Source organism: Ascidia mentula, chromosome 6 (assembly GCF_947561715.1).
Source record: "Ascidia mentula chromosome 6, kaAscMent1.1, whole genome shotgun sequence".
Classification (NCBI taxonomy): domain Eukaryota; kingdom Metazoa; phylum Chordata; class Ascidiacea; order Phlebobranchia; family Ascidiidae; genus Ascidia; species Ascidia mentula.
This window is the reverse complement of record NC_138571.1, coordinates 16,232,611-16,248,346: the sequence shown is the minus strand read 5'-3', so window position 1 is coordinate 16,248,346 and position 15,736 is coordinate 16,232,611. Positions and strand designations below refer to the sequence as shown.

The following is a 15,736-nucleotide window of genomic DNA, read 5'->3' as shown; positions in this document are numbered from 1 at the left end:
AATAACCTGTCTTGTGTGATTCGGTTGGCTGCTGAAGAAAGGGCCAACCCAACAAAGGGGTCATTTGTATCAGAGCAACCGGGCGAACGTTTCATCCCGTATAGTGTAAATGAAATTTGTGAATGGAAGAATAAAAAAATCATTTGTTGTTATCTGTTTTGTATTCAACCATCATTGGCAATCGTATCGTGCGTATTTCTAATATTTGTCACAACTTTTATAATTTGCAGTCTTTGGCAACCTCCAAATTTTTTTTCCATGTCTGACCTGATGCAATATTTCACGAAGCACTGGCTTATGTGGCCAAACCTAAGCCACTTGGGTACGCTGCGTGTTGTTTTAAAAACGCCTGAAATCTGAGCTAAGAGCTACGCGTAACCATTCTTTTTGAACTCGTCCATCAGATAAAGTACAAAAGTTTGCGATAAGCGCGAACACAAGAGACCAGGCATGTTTTGGCTGAAAGTACTTTCTGGGTATTTCTTGATACTGCAACCAAAATAAGAAACGTCATAACCATTGTAAACATTCATATTTAATTTTGACGTTTGCAAATACCAGCACTACAATGTAGCTACGCGACAATGCTCGTTTGAAACACCTAAGTCTTCCAGAAGACCTTTCAAATTATTTTAACGAACCTAGTGTTGTGCCCCCGTCAAGCTACAATTTCAACTAAATTCTAAAGTCAAAACCCGCTTGCATTTCTACCCCGTAGAAACCACGCACGCCACCTTTTTTACCCAGTTGTTGAGCACTACGTCATCCAATGCGGCATGCGACGTTGAAACTACTTCACATTGTTGTGATGTTTGGCGGTTTAGGTTGCACAACAAAAAAATTTCACTGAAAACATGCAACAACCCAAATTGTACATTAACAACATGCAGCTTTCTACAATTACTTTGAAAAGTTGCTGTTTACACTTTTTGCAAAAAACAACTGTATTGGTTCTGTTATTCCTAAACCCCACATAAATATAACAAACAGACAAAAAATATTCACTTTTGCCAAATGGCTTTCAATATAGCTTTTGTAAGAATTTATTTGCATTGCAGTTGCATGGTTATCAGGCAAGAGCCGCAGACAAAATTGTTTGTGCGTTGGAGCTCATTGTGGTACGTGCATCCCCCACGTCTGTCTCCTTCCCAGACTTTAACGTCTAAGCATTCACCCGGAACTGGAACGAAATCGACTTCATGGTCACGTAGACATTGACTTAAGGTAACCTTCATTTAATGTTATAACATTGAGCGCCATAACAAATTTTTAAAGGCAGTTTATCTGCTGATACGTTCTAATCTAAAACACACGCTGCACAAAAAGTACGTTCTAAAACCCACTGCTCTTTTTCGTAATTACTGGTACGAAAGTTATATGGTTAGATGGCGTTTTAGAATGTGCTTATGTACTTTTTCTTGAATTGGTGCAAATTTAATCTTTAACATTTAAACAAAAATATTTCCTTGATGGGTTTTCCCCGAAATAAAGGAAACAAACCGCGATAATTCTTAAAACGTATTTAACTGACAAGACAGGCCACCGTACAGCTACGAAATTCTGCCAATTTTGTAGTTCTTGCTGTGTATGTGCAAGACGAATTTATTTCCAGGCATTTAATAGAAAAATGTGACTTTTTTCAGTACTATGTTTAACCGTAGAATACGAATTCTACCTTTTCATCTCTTTGAATATTCCCTCCTTTTTAATTTTATGGTTTATTGAGTTATACCCGTTTTAAGAACATCCGATTACATGTTATGCTGCTGTTGGCTTTTGGTTAGAAACTTAGTTGTTATGGATTGCCAGGAATTCGAGGAAGACGCCAGAAGACTCTTCCTTGCTGACTATGCTTCACAACTTCGGAAAAATGGAATTCTGCTCCCTACCAAAAACCGGGACCCAATTTACCCACCTTGGCTTAACCTGGAATACGAGGCAATGGAACAAGATAGGGCGAAGTACTTTCTCTATTACACTGCAATACATATGGCAATGAAATCATGGAACAGTACTGACCCTAAACACGTTATGGTTGTTGGTGCTGGAAGGGGGAGACTAGTTGATTTCTGTTATGAATGTTTAAATGAGTTCCATATTCCTGGGACAGTCCATGTGATTGAAGTTAACCCTACTGCCAATGCCATTTTAAAGGAAAAGTTCAAGAACAAACCAAGTATTAAAGTGTATGAGCCATTGGTTATAAGAACTGTTGATGAGATTTTAGAGGGAATAAACAAACATTCATGTGATTCACAAATCGGCGAACTTGTTGCAGAAAAATGCATTGATCTTTTTGTATCTGAGCTTTTTGGCAGTTTTGGTGACAACGAGTTTGTTGGAGAGATTTTGTCAACTTGTGTTGAATTGTTTTCCAAACAAAATTCTGACCATTCACCAGCATGTATCTCAATACCTGAGTCATATACCACATATATATGTGCAATTCATTCCCAGAAACTGGACACATATTTTACTGATGATTGTGATGAGCAATTGCATGTCCTCGGCCTACCTCGAGATACTGTTTTTTTGACTGATGTCACTGAAGTGTACACCCAGTCATGCACAACAAGAAAAGACAATAGCACACACTGCGTTAAATTGAAACTTCAATCAAGGAATAAACGCTTGACTGGCCTTGCTGGGTATTTCAAGGCCAAACTTTTTGGTGGGCTTTACATTGATACTAGACCAACCATTAAACAGAACACATACTTTTGGGAGTCAGCCTTTTTTCCATTGTCTGGTGTACTATCTGATTGTGAAAATAATGAAGTGACTATTACAGTGTCAAGAAAGTGTGCACCAGTCAAGAGCAAACACATTTTAAACGTCAACTACCCGCAGTTTAAGCTGTGGTATGAGTGGGGAAAAATGAGCCCAACAGACACCGATGCAAAAGTTAATAATATTGATGGAACTCAACATATATTGTACTTGTAACAAACACAAAAATGTTTAAAAACTATTTCTAAACTATATAACTTTGTCCTTTTTGACTTACAGATACCTGCATACTTTACTAGCCCAGTCAATGTTTTTGTGGTTATATAATAATTTGATTAGTATTTTCTTGTTCAAAAACTAGGCATTTTACACTGGTGCAGTACCTTTTTAAGTGATTCAGTGTAGGTTAAAATTTCTTTGGTGCAATATATTTATTTATTTACATTTAGAAAATGTCCCTTTTTGATAGTTCTCTAGCTCAAAAAAGCTATAGCTCAATAACAGCAAGCCAATATTACAACAACACAAATCAAATTATTGAGTATAGTGTAATGTATTGATGATTTTTTTTTTACTTCTAAGTGTCCTGTATTGGATGTCACTACTAAGAAATTGTGCAGTTCCGTCGAAATAAACGCAAATTGTGATACCATATACGTATGTACATTAAAACTGGCTATGAATCCATCTTCCTCAGGCCCAAAGTTCATCGTCCCAAGTCAGCGCTGATATGTTACGTCACGCGAAAAAAATAAGCGTACATTACGAAAATACCAAGAGGCACTTGACCTGTGATTGATTCAGTTGAACGCCATCATTCTATGCATTCGTACATGTTAGATTGTTGTACAGAAAAAAAAACTGAAGACTGAAAGTTTGAAATTTGCGATGCCGACATTACTAACATAGCACCTGGAAATTGCCCTTGAAAGAGTCGGGTTCCTCCTTTTTCAGTGTTTCTAAAATAAATGTTTTTTGGCTGCGGTCGACAGGATCCGAATCCAGATATTCTTAAACCGTTTCATGGGCCTTTCCTTTTCAAGAGCGCTCGAATACTTTTCTGGGAGGAATGCAGAGAAAAACGCTCTGCTACAAAATATGTTTCAAAGTCCAAAAGACGCTACTTAAACCAAAGGGGTCGAGAACTTTCCAAAGTAAGCAATGGTGTTCGTGGTCTCCTTTTGCTATTCATGGACCCCAGGCCGGTATGGGTCCAGTTCCACCCCGCCTGACTTACACTCAAAGGTACAATACGCCTTTGCAGGAGCACATGAAAACATATTCTTGTAGGCACAGCTAGAGACAAACAACGCAATATTGTTTTATTTTTGTGTATTACGAAAGCACAAGCCTGCGTATAACTGCAATACGTCCAAACCCACCTTGTAAATTTATGTGGCAAGCTGTGAACGAATTCACAGCCGGCCCATTGATATCTGGCATTAACCTATTTTCCAATAAAACCACCAACAGTCCAATATAGGAAGATGTATTTTTATAAATTGCGTTGATGAAATTTGTCACAGCTGCATGAACAGAAATGGGATATATAGTGCAAATGAAACCAAGTTAGCAAACACTGCAATCTTTATAAACCGCGTACATTAAGCTGTCAAGGTTCGGGTGTTACTTGGGCTGGGAAATTGCACAGTTTCATCCAAATGAGCAAAGTCATAATAAGATACGTATGTACATCACACAGGACATGGATCCATTCCACTTAAGCCCAAAGTTCGTGATCCCAACCCTGCGAATTTACAAAAAAAAGCTTTAAAAAAAAATGTTACTTTTTGGTGTCCAAAACGCTAAGAAAATCTGCAACTTAGGCCACAAGCGTTGTACGTGATTGCCTGAATGCTCATACATTAAATATTTGCCAAAACAGCTGGAGTAAATTCACATTATGGGAACGCTTAGGTGCTTTGTATAATGGGCTTACACCCATATTTTTAGCATATATTAAGTGTATGAGCATTCAGGCAAACACTTGCAACTTTAATTCCCACAAATACCGTTCCAGCAATAATATATCTTTTAAATGCTAATTACTTTTTCCACGGCAGTGGTGCACTGACAAGGTGCATGTTAACTTCTATTTAGCCTGATCCCTGGCACATTTTACCAGTTTGTCCAGATCAAAACCCAAGTTTGAAAAAGGGCCACAGGCATTAAAAAAAGAGGCTTGGTAGTTTACCACCCTTTTAGGAAAACTATCTACCAGGACCCGAATTTTTTCAATTCGGACTCCGCATTTTCTACAGAACCGGCCCTGATTTCCTGAGCATTAAAACTGCATAACCGACAAACAGGAAATATTTGTATGTCTCACCTGGAAAAATCCTTTGAAAGAGAGCGGTTCCTTGCCTTGATGTATTTTGAAGATGGGAGTCGAGCTGTCACGGTCACTGGGATCCGAATCCAGATATTCCTGTGCCTTTTCTTGGGCCTTCGACTTTTCCTGAGCACTCGAATCTTGACCTGGAAGAAAAAATATGAAACGGTTTGTTGGGATTCTAATGCAACAAATGTCGGGATTGTTTTGTAGGCGGTCAACGCTTATTGCACTTTTAACCCCGAAGTTATAATTGCGCTTATTTTCGTATATTTTTTACTAAATTTGTTCTATAAAAGTGCTTCCTAGTTATCGGGTCGAAACGGGTAGGCCAGAAACATGTCATCATATGTCCAGGTCACTTGAAAAGTCCACAGTTTGTGTGAACACTATTCAGAGTCCATGCTTGCACGTTATGTGCCAGAGGGATATAGACTAAGTTCGTCACTGTAATAGAGGCATTTCTACAAAAAGCAAATTCATAGCGGGTAAAAAATTGCCATTGAACGTGGGTCACGGGTTGTAAACAGTTGGCAACCAAACCGCATGCTTATAGTGTACAAAATTACTCCTATACAGCGCACCGCATTCTTAGATCCGCTAAGGTTATACTGAACACGAAAACAATAATAGATACAAATTTTGCCAGATATTTTACAGTCGGACATTTACCTATCCACACATATAAGGCTGTCCAAGCGTCGAGCAACATCACATTGTCCGGATTCAAGTCGTCCTGCGACCAATCTCCCACGACCTCCTCGATTGTGATGTTACCGCTGGCGTCCGAACACTCGAACAAACGAGCAGCTTTCACTTCACCCTGTACACAAAAGTTGGGGTCGGGACATTCAACAACTAATGCCATTTTTAACGCTAGAGTTGGAACACAAGGAGCAGATTGGATCAGTGCACTTCCACCCGAGCACGAAATTTTTGTGAACTAAGGTTAGAACAAAAAACTCTTCATGCTGTAGCACACAGACACAAGCACATCGCCCGCATAAAGAACATTTACTAGAACGAAGCAGAGAAGACATATAAGCTACAGATCGTCAACTAATTGTGATTATAACGGTGATTGTATAGTCGTCAAGTGAAAGTCTTTGCCTCATAGCGTATAGAGTTCTAAAATGTCCTACCTCAATTCTTGGGTCAGTGGAGTAATCACCCTTTCCTCCAAGAGCAGACCAGAAGCCCCCGGATTCGCTTCCCTCGTCGACACTAGTGGGCGCTGGAGCTCCGAGGAGTTTGGCAACTTCAAAGCAAGCTTTTCTTTCGGCGCTTGATGCTCCTTTACAAAATGTAGATCAGTTGTTACAGTGATGAAGTTGACTAAGTGTGTAAAATGTCAACTTCGTGACTTGCTGTTTTTTGTTCATATGGAAGGGTAAAATGCAATCCAATTTATTGAAGACCTACATGTTATTTAAACTACTTAGTGGAAGAACCATCTCATAGAATCCACAAAATACAAAAATTTCCTTATTAAACCTGCTGTTATTTCAATTATAAAACCACTTCAAATACTTTTAGTCTCGTGTGTCGTTTCGTTTGCACACGATCTAATTACCTTGTCCTTCCCACAAGTAATTGCCACTTGGTGTCAACAGCAAAAACGCGTCGTTTGAATTGAGAGAACCAGCCTCCGCAGCGACCTCTACCGCCCGACAGCGTCCGTTGAAACTCCCCTTAACGTGGAACAACCTTCAAACAAGAAAATATTAAATTATTTATTTGTAAGTTTAGCTTATACGAAGTAAAATGGAAAATTAGTCCTCAAACAAGGAACGGTGCAGTGACACAGCATGAAACGTTACAAGCACCCCTAACAACCCTATTGAGATCTAAATTTTAAAAAGTTTTATATATTTTAGTGCAAAGCGAACCTGGTATCCGCAGCATCTGACTGCCCTCCACCGCGGGAAGTTCCCCCTTGGTGAATCACCATGGGGCCGTCCCCAAAGAGCATCAACATGTGGGGTGGTTCCTTACCCTGGGTAACTCGAATCTACAAGCGACACAACCTTAATGTTTTCACGTTATGAGTAGTCTTATAGTTGTGTTCCTTTGTTGCGAAATCATTACAGGTAAGCAATGGTAAAAGAAATCATTTCCCCATCGGAGGTTACAATTTCCATTGTAATCAAAGATTTGAAAAGCAAACATTCTCTAACCTGCGTAGCCATTCCGTTGCATTCATCGTTGTCAGTGGCAATGGTAAGAATGGGTAGAGCAGCCACTTCATCCGCAGTTGCCTTCCCTCCAATCCAGTAGTAAATGAGAAACTCCTGCCGTCCACGTGGTTGGTACGAGTACAAGATTATGTAGCAGTCTCCACCGTAGAATTGACCGTAGGTGGATTTGTTTACCGGGGCTTTTCCACTTCCCTCAACTCGCCAAATCTAAGAATAAGGATTTGGTTTAGTGTTGACATCACAGATTTCGGAGATACTCGCTTCGTGATGGCTTTATCTTAAAGGATGTTTTGATTCCTTAACCTAAGCAATAAACCGGAATCGTTATTTAATGTTTGCTCTTGTTTTTCGTATGTTGTTTTCAGAATACTGATGATGCTGTATAGGCAAAATATATATAAGTATTTTGGACAATTTAGGTCAGTCCTAGTATTCACTATTTCAAATTACATAAATTACCATGCTTTTTATGGTGTTTTAAAAAAAGTAAAGGCAGAATTAAATGCAGGTATAACTCCTGTTAGTTTAGCACAAAGCAATGTCAGGAAACAGCGCATAAAATGACACAGTAACAGGTAAACGAATGGTAAAAGCATCCGGGCTACCTTGACGTCACCGGATCCGTTGTCAGGAAGTTGATATTTGGCAGCCAAGTCGGGCTTGGTGTGCAAGGTGCTCGCATCAAACTCAACCATTTTCACCTTTGCAACCTTGTTGATTGACCAAACCTCGCCCAAGCCTTTCTGAGAGTCTTCGTCGCGCCAGCCTTAAAGGAAAACCGCCGGGTAAGGTTTTCATACTTTTTAAAGGAAAACGTGATGCATATTTTTTTGCCTCTTCGAAGGAAAATGCAGTGTTAGAGTTATTTAAAATAATTTAAAGGAAAATGAAACGAATCTTTCATTAAACTACCCAAAAAGGTAAGTCGAATGGTACAGTTATACATATTTCACGTGAATAAATTCGGTACATGTACTCGCATAAGAAAGCCTTTCGGAAAACGACACTTTGGCTACAGCTACATGAGACTTACTGGAAAACATGTTCTTGAACACCGCAGTCTCGGCGAATTGAGCCATAATGGTTATCCTCGTGTGCGGGGGAAGCCCCTCCTTCGCGATAAAAGAGCTCGCAATCTTCAGCGCCTCCTTGCGTTCGTTTGGTGAAGCATCTTTACCTGTGGACAACAATTGTGTCAACATTTTTGAAAACTGTACCGGTAAGATTTTTACGTTCGGACAACCGAAGATTAAAGCGTCTTGTTTTGTGCATTTTTTGCCATAGCATTTGCAACCGACCGTGTAATTTGTACCAAGTTAAGTTTTATTCAAAACCCAATATTACGATGTACAAGTAAAAGATATGATCGATACTGTATGTTAACTACAACGTTCGCATGATCGGTCAAGCGGAAAAATACTACAAGGACAAGTTAATTCCTTCATTTTTCACACAATCCAACGCGCACGTCACGTGTTTGTCAAATCGGCCGAAAATTGACATATCGTGACATTTTGTCCGGCAATTAATATTCTATAAACACTATACTAGTTTTACTAATCAACTAGTTGTTGTTTTCCTGAGGGAAAAAGTTGGTTTTACTCGGTCAATTTGGTTACATACCTTTCCACACGTATATTTGTCCCATATCTGGGTTGCTGGTGATGAAAACGTTGCCAGGATCCAACAAACTTTGCTTGAACGGGAGACTGTCTGACATAAGTGACGTCACCACCGATCCGCTGTCGTCTGACACTTGGTAGAGCTGCGGAGCGATAGCGACAATTTAGATTTTATATAGTGTTAGGTTATTGCTATTACAGCTTTCTTCAAAAACTGTACGGACCGTAAACGTTTTAAACGCACAACGTCTTTCTAAAATGACTGTATATTCACCAGGTCAAAATCCAGTCAAATGTCATAATTAATCCAATGCGATCGAAGAACCGTAAACATTCATTGCATCTTAGTACCTACATGCGAGAATTTACAACTGTAGCAATTCAAGCTATATTCTATACACAACATAACCTTAATCTTAACTAAAACTAAACAAGCAACAGCTAAGCTGCCGCGAGCGATTCGACGAATTTATGACAATAAATCTGGTTAAGCGGAAATTGAACTCTGTTGGCATTATCTATACGAGTTTGCGGCAAAGTACAATATTTGCAACGAGTGAACGGTGAGCACGCGTTGGATTTTCCGCTTCGTACAACTGTCTTGTTAAATACATGGGGCGTAAAAACAATTGAAATTGACTTTAAAAATCAAATTTAGAGAGGATTTACACCAAAGAAATATCACTTGGGAAACAAACAGGTGCGCCGACTTGGTCAATTTCATTTTCATCGAAGTGCAAAAAAACAACTGAATACGGCCCTCGAGTCTGGTATCTGTTTTCATCAACTCACCGTTGATAGCTGGAATAACTAGCGACATTAGCGAGGCCTGTTGGTTTAAAAATCGCAACGAAGCATTTGGGCAGACGAATTTCTGCCAACGCCAAACAGAGTGCGTCATTAACACCCTTTCTCGCGTTTGTCAGCGAAGGATGTTTTGTACGCCGGAAAGACGAAACTCGATATTACTTGACTTTGCGGTTTGAAATTCGAGTTTCGGCTGAATGGGAAGGGATTCGCCATGCCAGACATTTGGAGATTATCCCTTGGGTGAAATTGAAGGCGGATATAATGATGCGAGGCGAGAAACCAGTTCATAGTACGTGTATACGATGTTACTCATAAACGCCAATAGGCACATTTGAGCAATAAAACCAAATCCAATTGTAATAGCTTATTTTCAATCAAATTAAGGCGTCAAATTACCAAGCCGCGTGCAACAGTGCTGTTGATTTACAGTCAATATTTAAATAAGACAGAAAGAATATTTAATATATTTTACTACAATTATTCCCTTTGAACGATAACCAAAAACATAATGTCTACGTTGTTAAACAACTTAACGAATCTGTAAAAAGACCGTTTTGACACAACGGACGACGTTAAATGCATTTGACAATGAGAGCAAACATCAGATAGCTAAACAGCTTATTACCCACAAAAAAGTCTAATAGATTCGTGGCGTTAATCTCTAGCTACTGCGATCTTAACCCTAGAGTGTACTGGAAACAAGCACGACTACAGGTAAATACCCACTTTGCAATTCCTGCCACTCTTCATACTGCTCGGCGCCGACCTCTGGGTTGATTCGGGTTCACCCTTGGCTATGTGGCCGGGGTACTTGCCGAGGAATTGTTCCAGCTACAAACAAATCGCAACGTATTTTAGTGGAGGTTTATACACTTGTGCAAAATTTATTTTGTGCAATCAGTCAATAGAAGTATATGGCAAATTACACCGTTAGTTCAAAAAAACTTTTGAGACGTTTATCACCATAGAATAATACTTGCCCGCTTGGGGTCGCCAGATATCTCCGACACCTTTGCACGCCCCCCTCTTTCGTCATCTCGGATCGACTTCGCAACGATCATCGCCTGCATCTTCTCGAAGCGGTTAGCCAGCGGTCCACTCCAAATATGAATGTCCTACAGCACGACAAAATTAACATTAATTTTTAGTCTCCGGGGATTTTTGAAATTTACACAATTTCGGTTGTGAGAACATTTGTTCAAATGCATAAACAGGCGGCTTATACATGTTCGAAATCTTGGAAATTTTGTGTATACACCTGGCGTTAGTCCTAGAAATCATTCACTGGTGGTCGTTTCACTTTCCAACGTCCAGTGAAAAATACGAGAAAAAAAAGATAAAGTGAGCAATCGAGAGAAAAAAGAAAAAGGGAATATTCTCACCTTTCCCATGTCGAAGATGAAGCTGTCGGATTCGTTCACGTTCGACCAATTCATCTCCACAATATCCGCACGAACCTGGCGACGACCCCTGACCCACATCATCCTCTTAATGCCGCTCATGTCATTTGACTCCACATGCTTGAATCCGCTGGCCACGCCCCCTTTCTGCACGCATGTGATTGGTCAGAATGTGTCAAGATTTTCAAAGATGAAAACCACACGTATTTTGCCAACACCCCACAAGCATTTCTCACCGCGTTTCTTATGAGGTAAATATTTGAAACCGTTAGGTTCAACCGTTAAGTACGTTTTACAACTGTGTACACAACCAACGCTGGGTCTTTCGCTTTAACACCTCCACGCAGCCTTGGTAAAAAAAACCACAACGCCAATGAAACATAACTTTCTCTTTAACGTCAGACCCTAGCACTATAATACGATTTGCTTTGACATAACGATGCGAATATGTCATTGCATTTAAAAACGTGCATGGACTTGGGACTTGGCGTTCGATTTTCGTTTCGTTGTTTAATAATTAATTTGGCGCCAAGGTATTGATATGGGAGGCATTTTTTATTAAATGCGGTATCTGGCTGGCGACAACCCGCACGGCGGCGTTCCGTTCATGCATATTTTATTTTCTGCTCGACATCAACAGATCGAATGAGTTCAAAAGATTGTTTTATGATTTGAACTTGCAGGTAGTCAAAGTAGCAACATTCCTTGTCTCCTATTTGAACACAGCGTTAATCGCGGCGTGATTTTGAAAACCCGTACTGATATCGATGCAGTAAACACCAGAAAATAGACTGCATATTAACCTGGTACTTAATGGCTGGCTTGAAATAACCGGAAAACATCGTGGATTCATAGTTCTGGGTCTCGCGGTGTTGAACTGGGCCTCCACCTAATTCGTCATCGAGCTTGACGGCGAGAATCGCACATGCTCCGTATTCGTCTTGGCTGCTGTCTTTGCCTGCAGAGGAAATAGATATGACGTAGGCGCGTTTGGTAAAGAGGTGTCTTGTCGAGGTGTGGCTGAAAGAACACAAAAATTTGACACCGAATGTTTGACAAAATCTGCTAATACTTGTATGATTATGCTTCAGCTAAAGAGTATGGTTTAAAAACGGTTTTATTTTGGTTTAAATACACTTTGAGAATGACTTCATTGATTTAAACATGTTTGAAAGCTTTAACTAGAGACGTCTGCTGAATTGTCAAGATACAGTCATAATTTCCCTATATTTAGTTCAAAAGCAGTAATAACGTGACCGAGGCGACCTTGACCAACGATACAACTGAATACCATTCAACTATTAACAGAAGCAATTTGTCGATTTCAGAAACCTAATAGCGAAGCCCTCGGACATGACCTTTTTGAACAGGAATTGGAATTTCGTGTTATGCAGAGTGGGACGTCGGGTCAACATCATCACTTTCCCCTTTAAAACCGCAAGCAGATGGCCTCGACGAGAGATGAAGGACTGTGCAATCCACGAACCGTACAATCCGTCGGGAACACGAGTCCGTGACATATGTTAAGAGTGTATTGCCCTCGGTTCATTCTGTAAACACTCCCGGAATCGTCCGCTTGCGATCTACCGCAAGTGAAAAGCGCACACTAGAGTGTTGACTTTGGTTCGCCAGGCGTTAAGCGTTTGAGACCGGTGCTAACGGATTTGCGATTTTTGTGTGTGGAAATATTCGTTTTGCTGAACTAACGCTGATACTCTATTTTAACAAAATAATTTTTACGTATTTCGCTTCAGCATCGTATACATATGTATACAGGTTATGAATTATGGGCAAATAGGAACTAGTACCAGAGAATTATAAAGGACCTGTCCTTCGCGTCAAACGTATATTTTTATGTATTTATTGACTTATATTTCAAATTAAATCTACGTTTAATTATGCCTGAAAGAAAAATCCTTTAAAAATTACAATATGTCAGCAGCAAAATATTGGATGAGATAGTTTGTAAAAAACTGGGGGAATGTCCATGTACTTCTGGGCTATGCTTATATCCTGTGGCTCGGGTTAACCTCATACATTGACCACGCAATCAATACAAACACTCGGAAAGGCAAAGCACGACTGAAGGAAACGAAGCAATACGAGTCGTGTTGGTGGAGTTATCCTGCCAGGCGCTAAGATAACGCAAAAAACTCATTTCATGCTCAGAAAAACGACACTTCCGAACGCTAAAGGCCTTCATTTAACATTTGCAAAATCCCCATGTCTTTATACAGGTCTATAAAAACCCTGGGGGTATTGTTTGAACGTTTTTTTCCCCTTGCCTTGAATACCATCCCAATTCGCAGTTGTTTAACAAATGTGGAGTTTAAATAAAAAGTATATATACCTCGCCATAAACCTCAGCAACCACTCAAGCCTTCGTAATTGAAGCAATTGAGTTTGAAAACCTATTTAAAGTGGTCATGCTTGACCGCACGTTAAGGACGCACGTGGTAGGGTAATTTAAGGTTCTAAGCCGAGGTGTGAACTGTGGCATACATAAATGTGGTTAGAACAGGTGGCAAATCAAGCCCAAATCGTTGGATGGCTGAATCTGAAACTTCATTTTTAACCAACGTCATGTTTGATATGATGTTTTATAGAATTTTGGTCTACCGTGACAAAGTTCCACTTCTGGCAAAAGTCCTATGGGGATAGCCATGTGTGAATTAAGACGGCGAACCTCCCCAGGGCAAAACGCTACTGAACTATCAGTCTAGAAAGCCATAACTACACAGCTTGAGTTCGTGTAAATTTGCAAAATCAAAAGGTTACAAAAATCATTGACACAAGTGGACACAACTCTAAAGCGTCGCAGTTACACGAAAAGGTTTACATTAAAACTACTGCACGCCTGTGACTCCCAAGCAGGCCTAATAGCTAACGTCGAAAAAGCCCTTGGGAGGCTGCGCGAAGTAATTCGATGAGCATCGACCCACCTATCCACATATGCAAGTCGTAGCTGATGTTACCATCGCGATCCTTCTTTTCATTCAGCACAATGTAGGAATCACCACTGAAAAAGTAGCCGTAGCTTGCTTTGGGCACCGGCACCTTTTCGAAGTTCTCAATACGCCATATCTACGCAAACAATAAGTATGTGTTTTAGTATTGATGCTTACCTTGTCTTGATTTAGTGCATATCCTTACAAGTACAGTATTTGAAAGATCAAACACAAAATATAAGACAACAAGAAAAAATTACTTACTTTCAGGTTCGCTGGGGCCATTTTTGAGAAAGAGACAGACAATGCAGTTTTTTAAAAAATGCAAATGCTCCACTGCAAATAAAAACGCTCCACTTGTTAAAATAATGGACATTTATTATATGTTAAGCGAAAGCAACTGCAGCGCGCAACACCCTGTGTAACACAGCTTTGTCTCCACTCTAGACAGCAACAACATTCGAAACGATTACACGGTGACAAAAGGAAATAACGTCATACAGGCGACAATGCAGCCAATAATAAACCGGCCTAAGCTCGGTAACAGACTAGAGTATCAATGTTTTGTACTCATGAAGCCCTAGTCGTAAGCTAATGCAACATCGCAGTTATGATTTCCAATCTGATAGAAAAAAGGCCCAAAGAAACTGAGTTTTAATAAACCTTGCAATCTGAAACTGATGAAACATGCGTTACTTTGAAGCTGTTCTATGCTTCTATTTGCTCTATTGAACCAATAGACTGTTGTATTTGCTAACATAAGCTTATACCGGACACTGCTGTACTGTGTACCGGCGTTCCAATACAAATCAATAGTGTGTGTGTGACTGTGTGTTTCTGGCGTCGTTACTGCTGACTGCACACACAGGGAAAAAGGCATGTAGTGGAAATCGAAATGTCGGTGCCTTTTCCTCCAACATGACGAGCCGGAGGGAAAAGAGCGACTACGTATTTTTTTTTAGGTGTGTGAACTTGAAAAAAACCAGAGTTGCGAGCTGCAATATCAAAACCCAACTTTGTTTGTGTGAAAGAAAGGAGTTTGGCAACTTGACGTGACCAAAACAAAGCGTCATTTTCTAAGATACTACATCTATGTTACGCGACCTTTATCTGCGTATTATGACCCAAGGTGGTAAACTTCAATTGAAAGCAAAAGCGAATCTGATATACTTTGGAACACACTATGCGGTTTTGTAAACTTTTCACTTCAACAACACAGCCCACACTGAAGGAAAAATTCGTTTTTTTGCAAAATGCCTCAGCCAGTGTTTGTACTTTCGCAATATGTATAATGCATTGTTACTATTGAAACTAACGCGGATTTTCAAAACTTTCGTTCCCTGTCGTTCACAATGACATGATGGAAAAGGACAAAAGCCACCAAACAGGTTGCATGACTAATATGTCAGTGCAACGCCTTAAGAACGACCTTTTACAGCAGCTCCATATATAGCCAGTTTGCATAATTTCAACTTCACATCCAAAAAAAGCATTGCAGCAGCTCGGCTAACTAAACATGACGAATAAATTCGTGTAAGGTCTTGTCGCAGATAATGTACCGGCTTCTGCAATCATGCAACGATAAACATTAATAATACATTACCGTTATTAAGCCTATGGGTATGGGCTTGTGTCTTGTGGTACATTGGATGCAGATACATGTTGGTTAGATATGCTGCTTATGATCGCATATCCC

The 15,736-nt window shown here is 39.9% G+C and overlaps 2 protein-coding genes across 2 annotated transcripts; one reads left to right on the top strand and one right to left on the bottom strand.

Annotated features, from left to right (window-relative positions):
• The first annotated feature begins 1,661 nt into the window (after positions 1-1,661).
• On the top strand, positions 1,662-3,352 carry LOC145906285 (protein arginine N-methyltransferase 5-like). Its single transcript, XM_082993703.1, has one exon. The coding sequence runs from the start codon at positions 1,756-1,758 to the stop codon at positions 2,944-2,946; it is 1,191 nt and encodes a 396-aa protein (XP_082849829.1). The 5' UTR covers positions 1,662-1,755; the 3' UTR covers positions 2,947-3,352.
• Positions 3,353-4,205: 853 nt separating this feature from the next.
• LOC145905803 (gelsolin-like) lies at positions 4,206-14,457 on the bottom strand. Its single transcript, XM_082993092.1, has 16 exons — positions 14,305-14,457; positions 14,035-14,176; positions 11,896-12,050; positions 11,075-11,239; positions 10,673-10,807; positions 10,419-10,523; positions 8,884-9,025; positions 8,294-8,437; positions 7,866-8,026; positions 7,240-7,467; positions 6,952-7,073; positions 6,636-6,769; positions 6,205-6,356; positions 5,735-5,885; positions 5,060-5,208; positions 4,206-4,477 (listed from the first exon to the last, which is right to left on the bottom strand). The coding sequence occupies exons 1-16, from the start codon at positions 14,323-14,325 to the stop codon at positions 4,451-4,453; spliced, it is 2,133 nt and encodes a 710-aa protein (XP_082849218.1). The 5' UTR covers positions 14,326-14,457; the 3' UTR covers positions 4,206-4,450.
• Between the last annotated feature and the right edge of the window lie 1,279 nt (positions 14,458-15,736).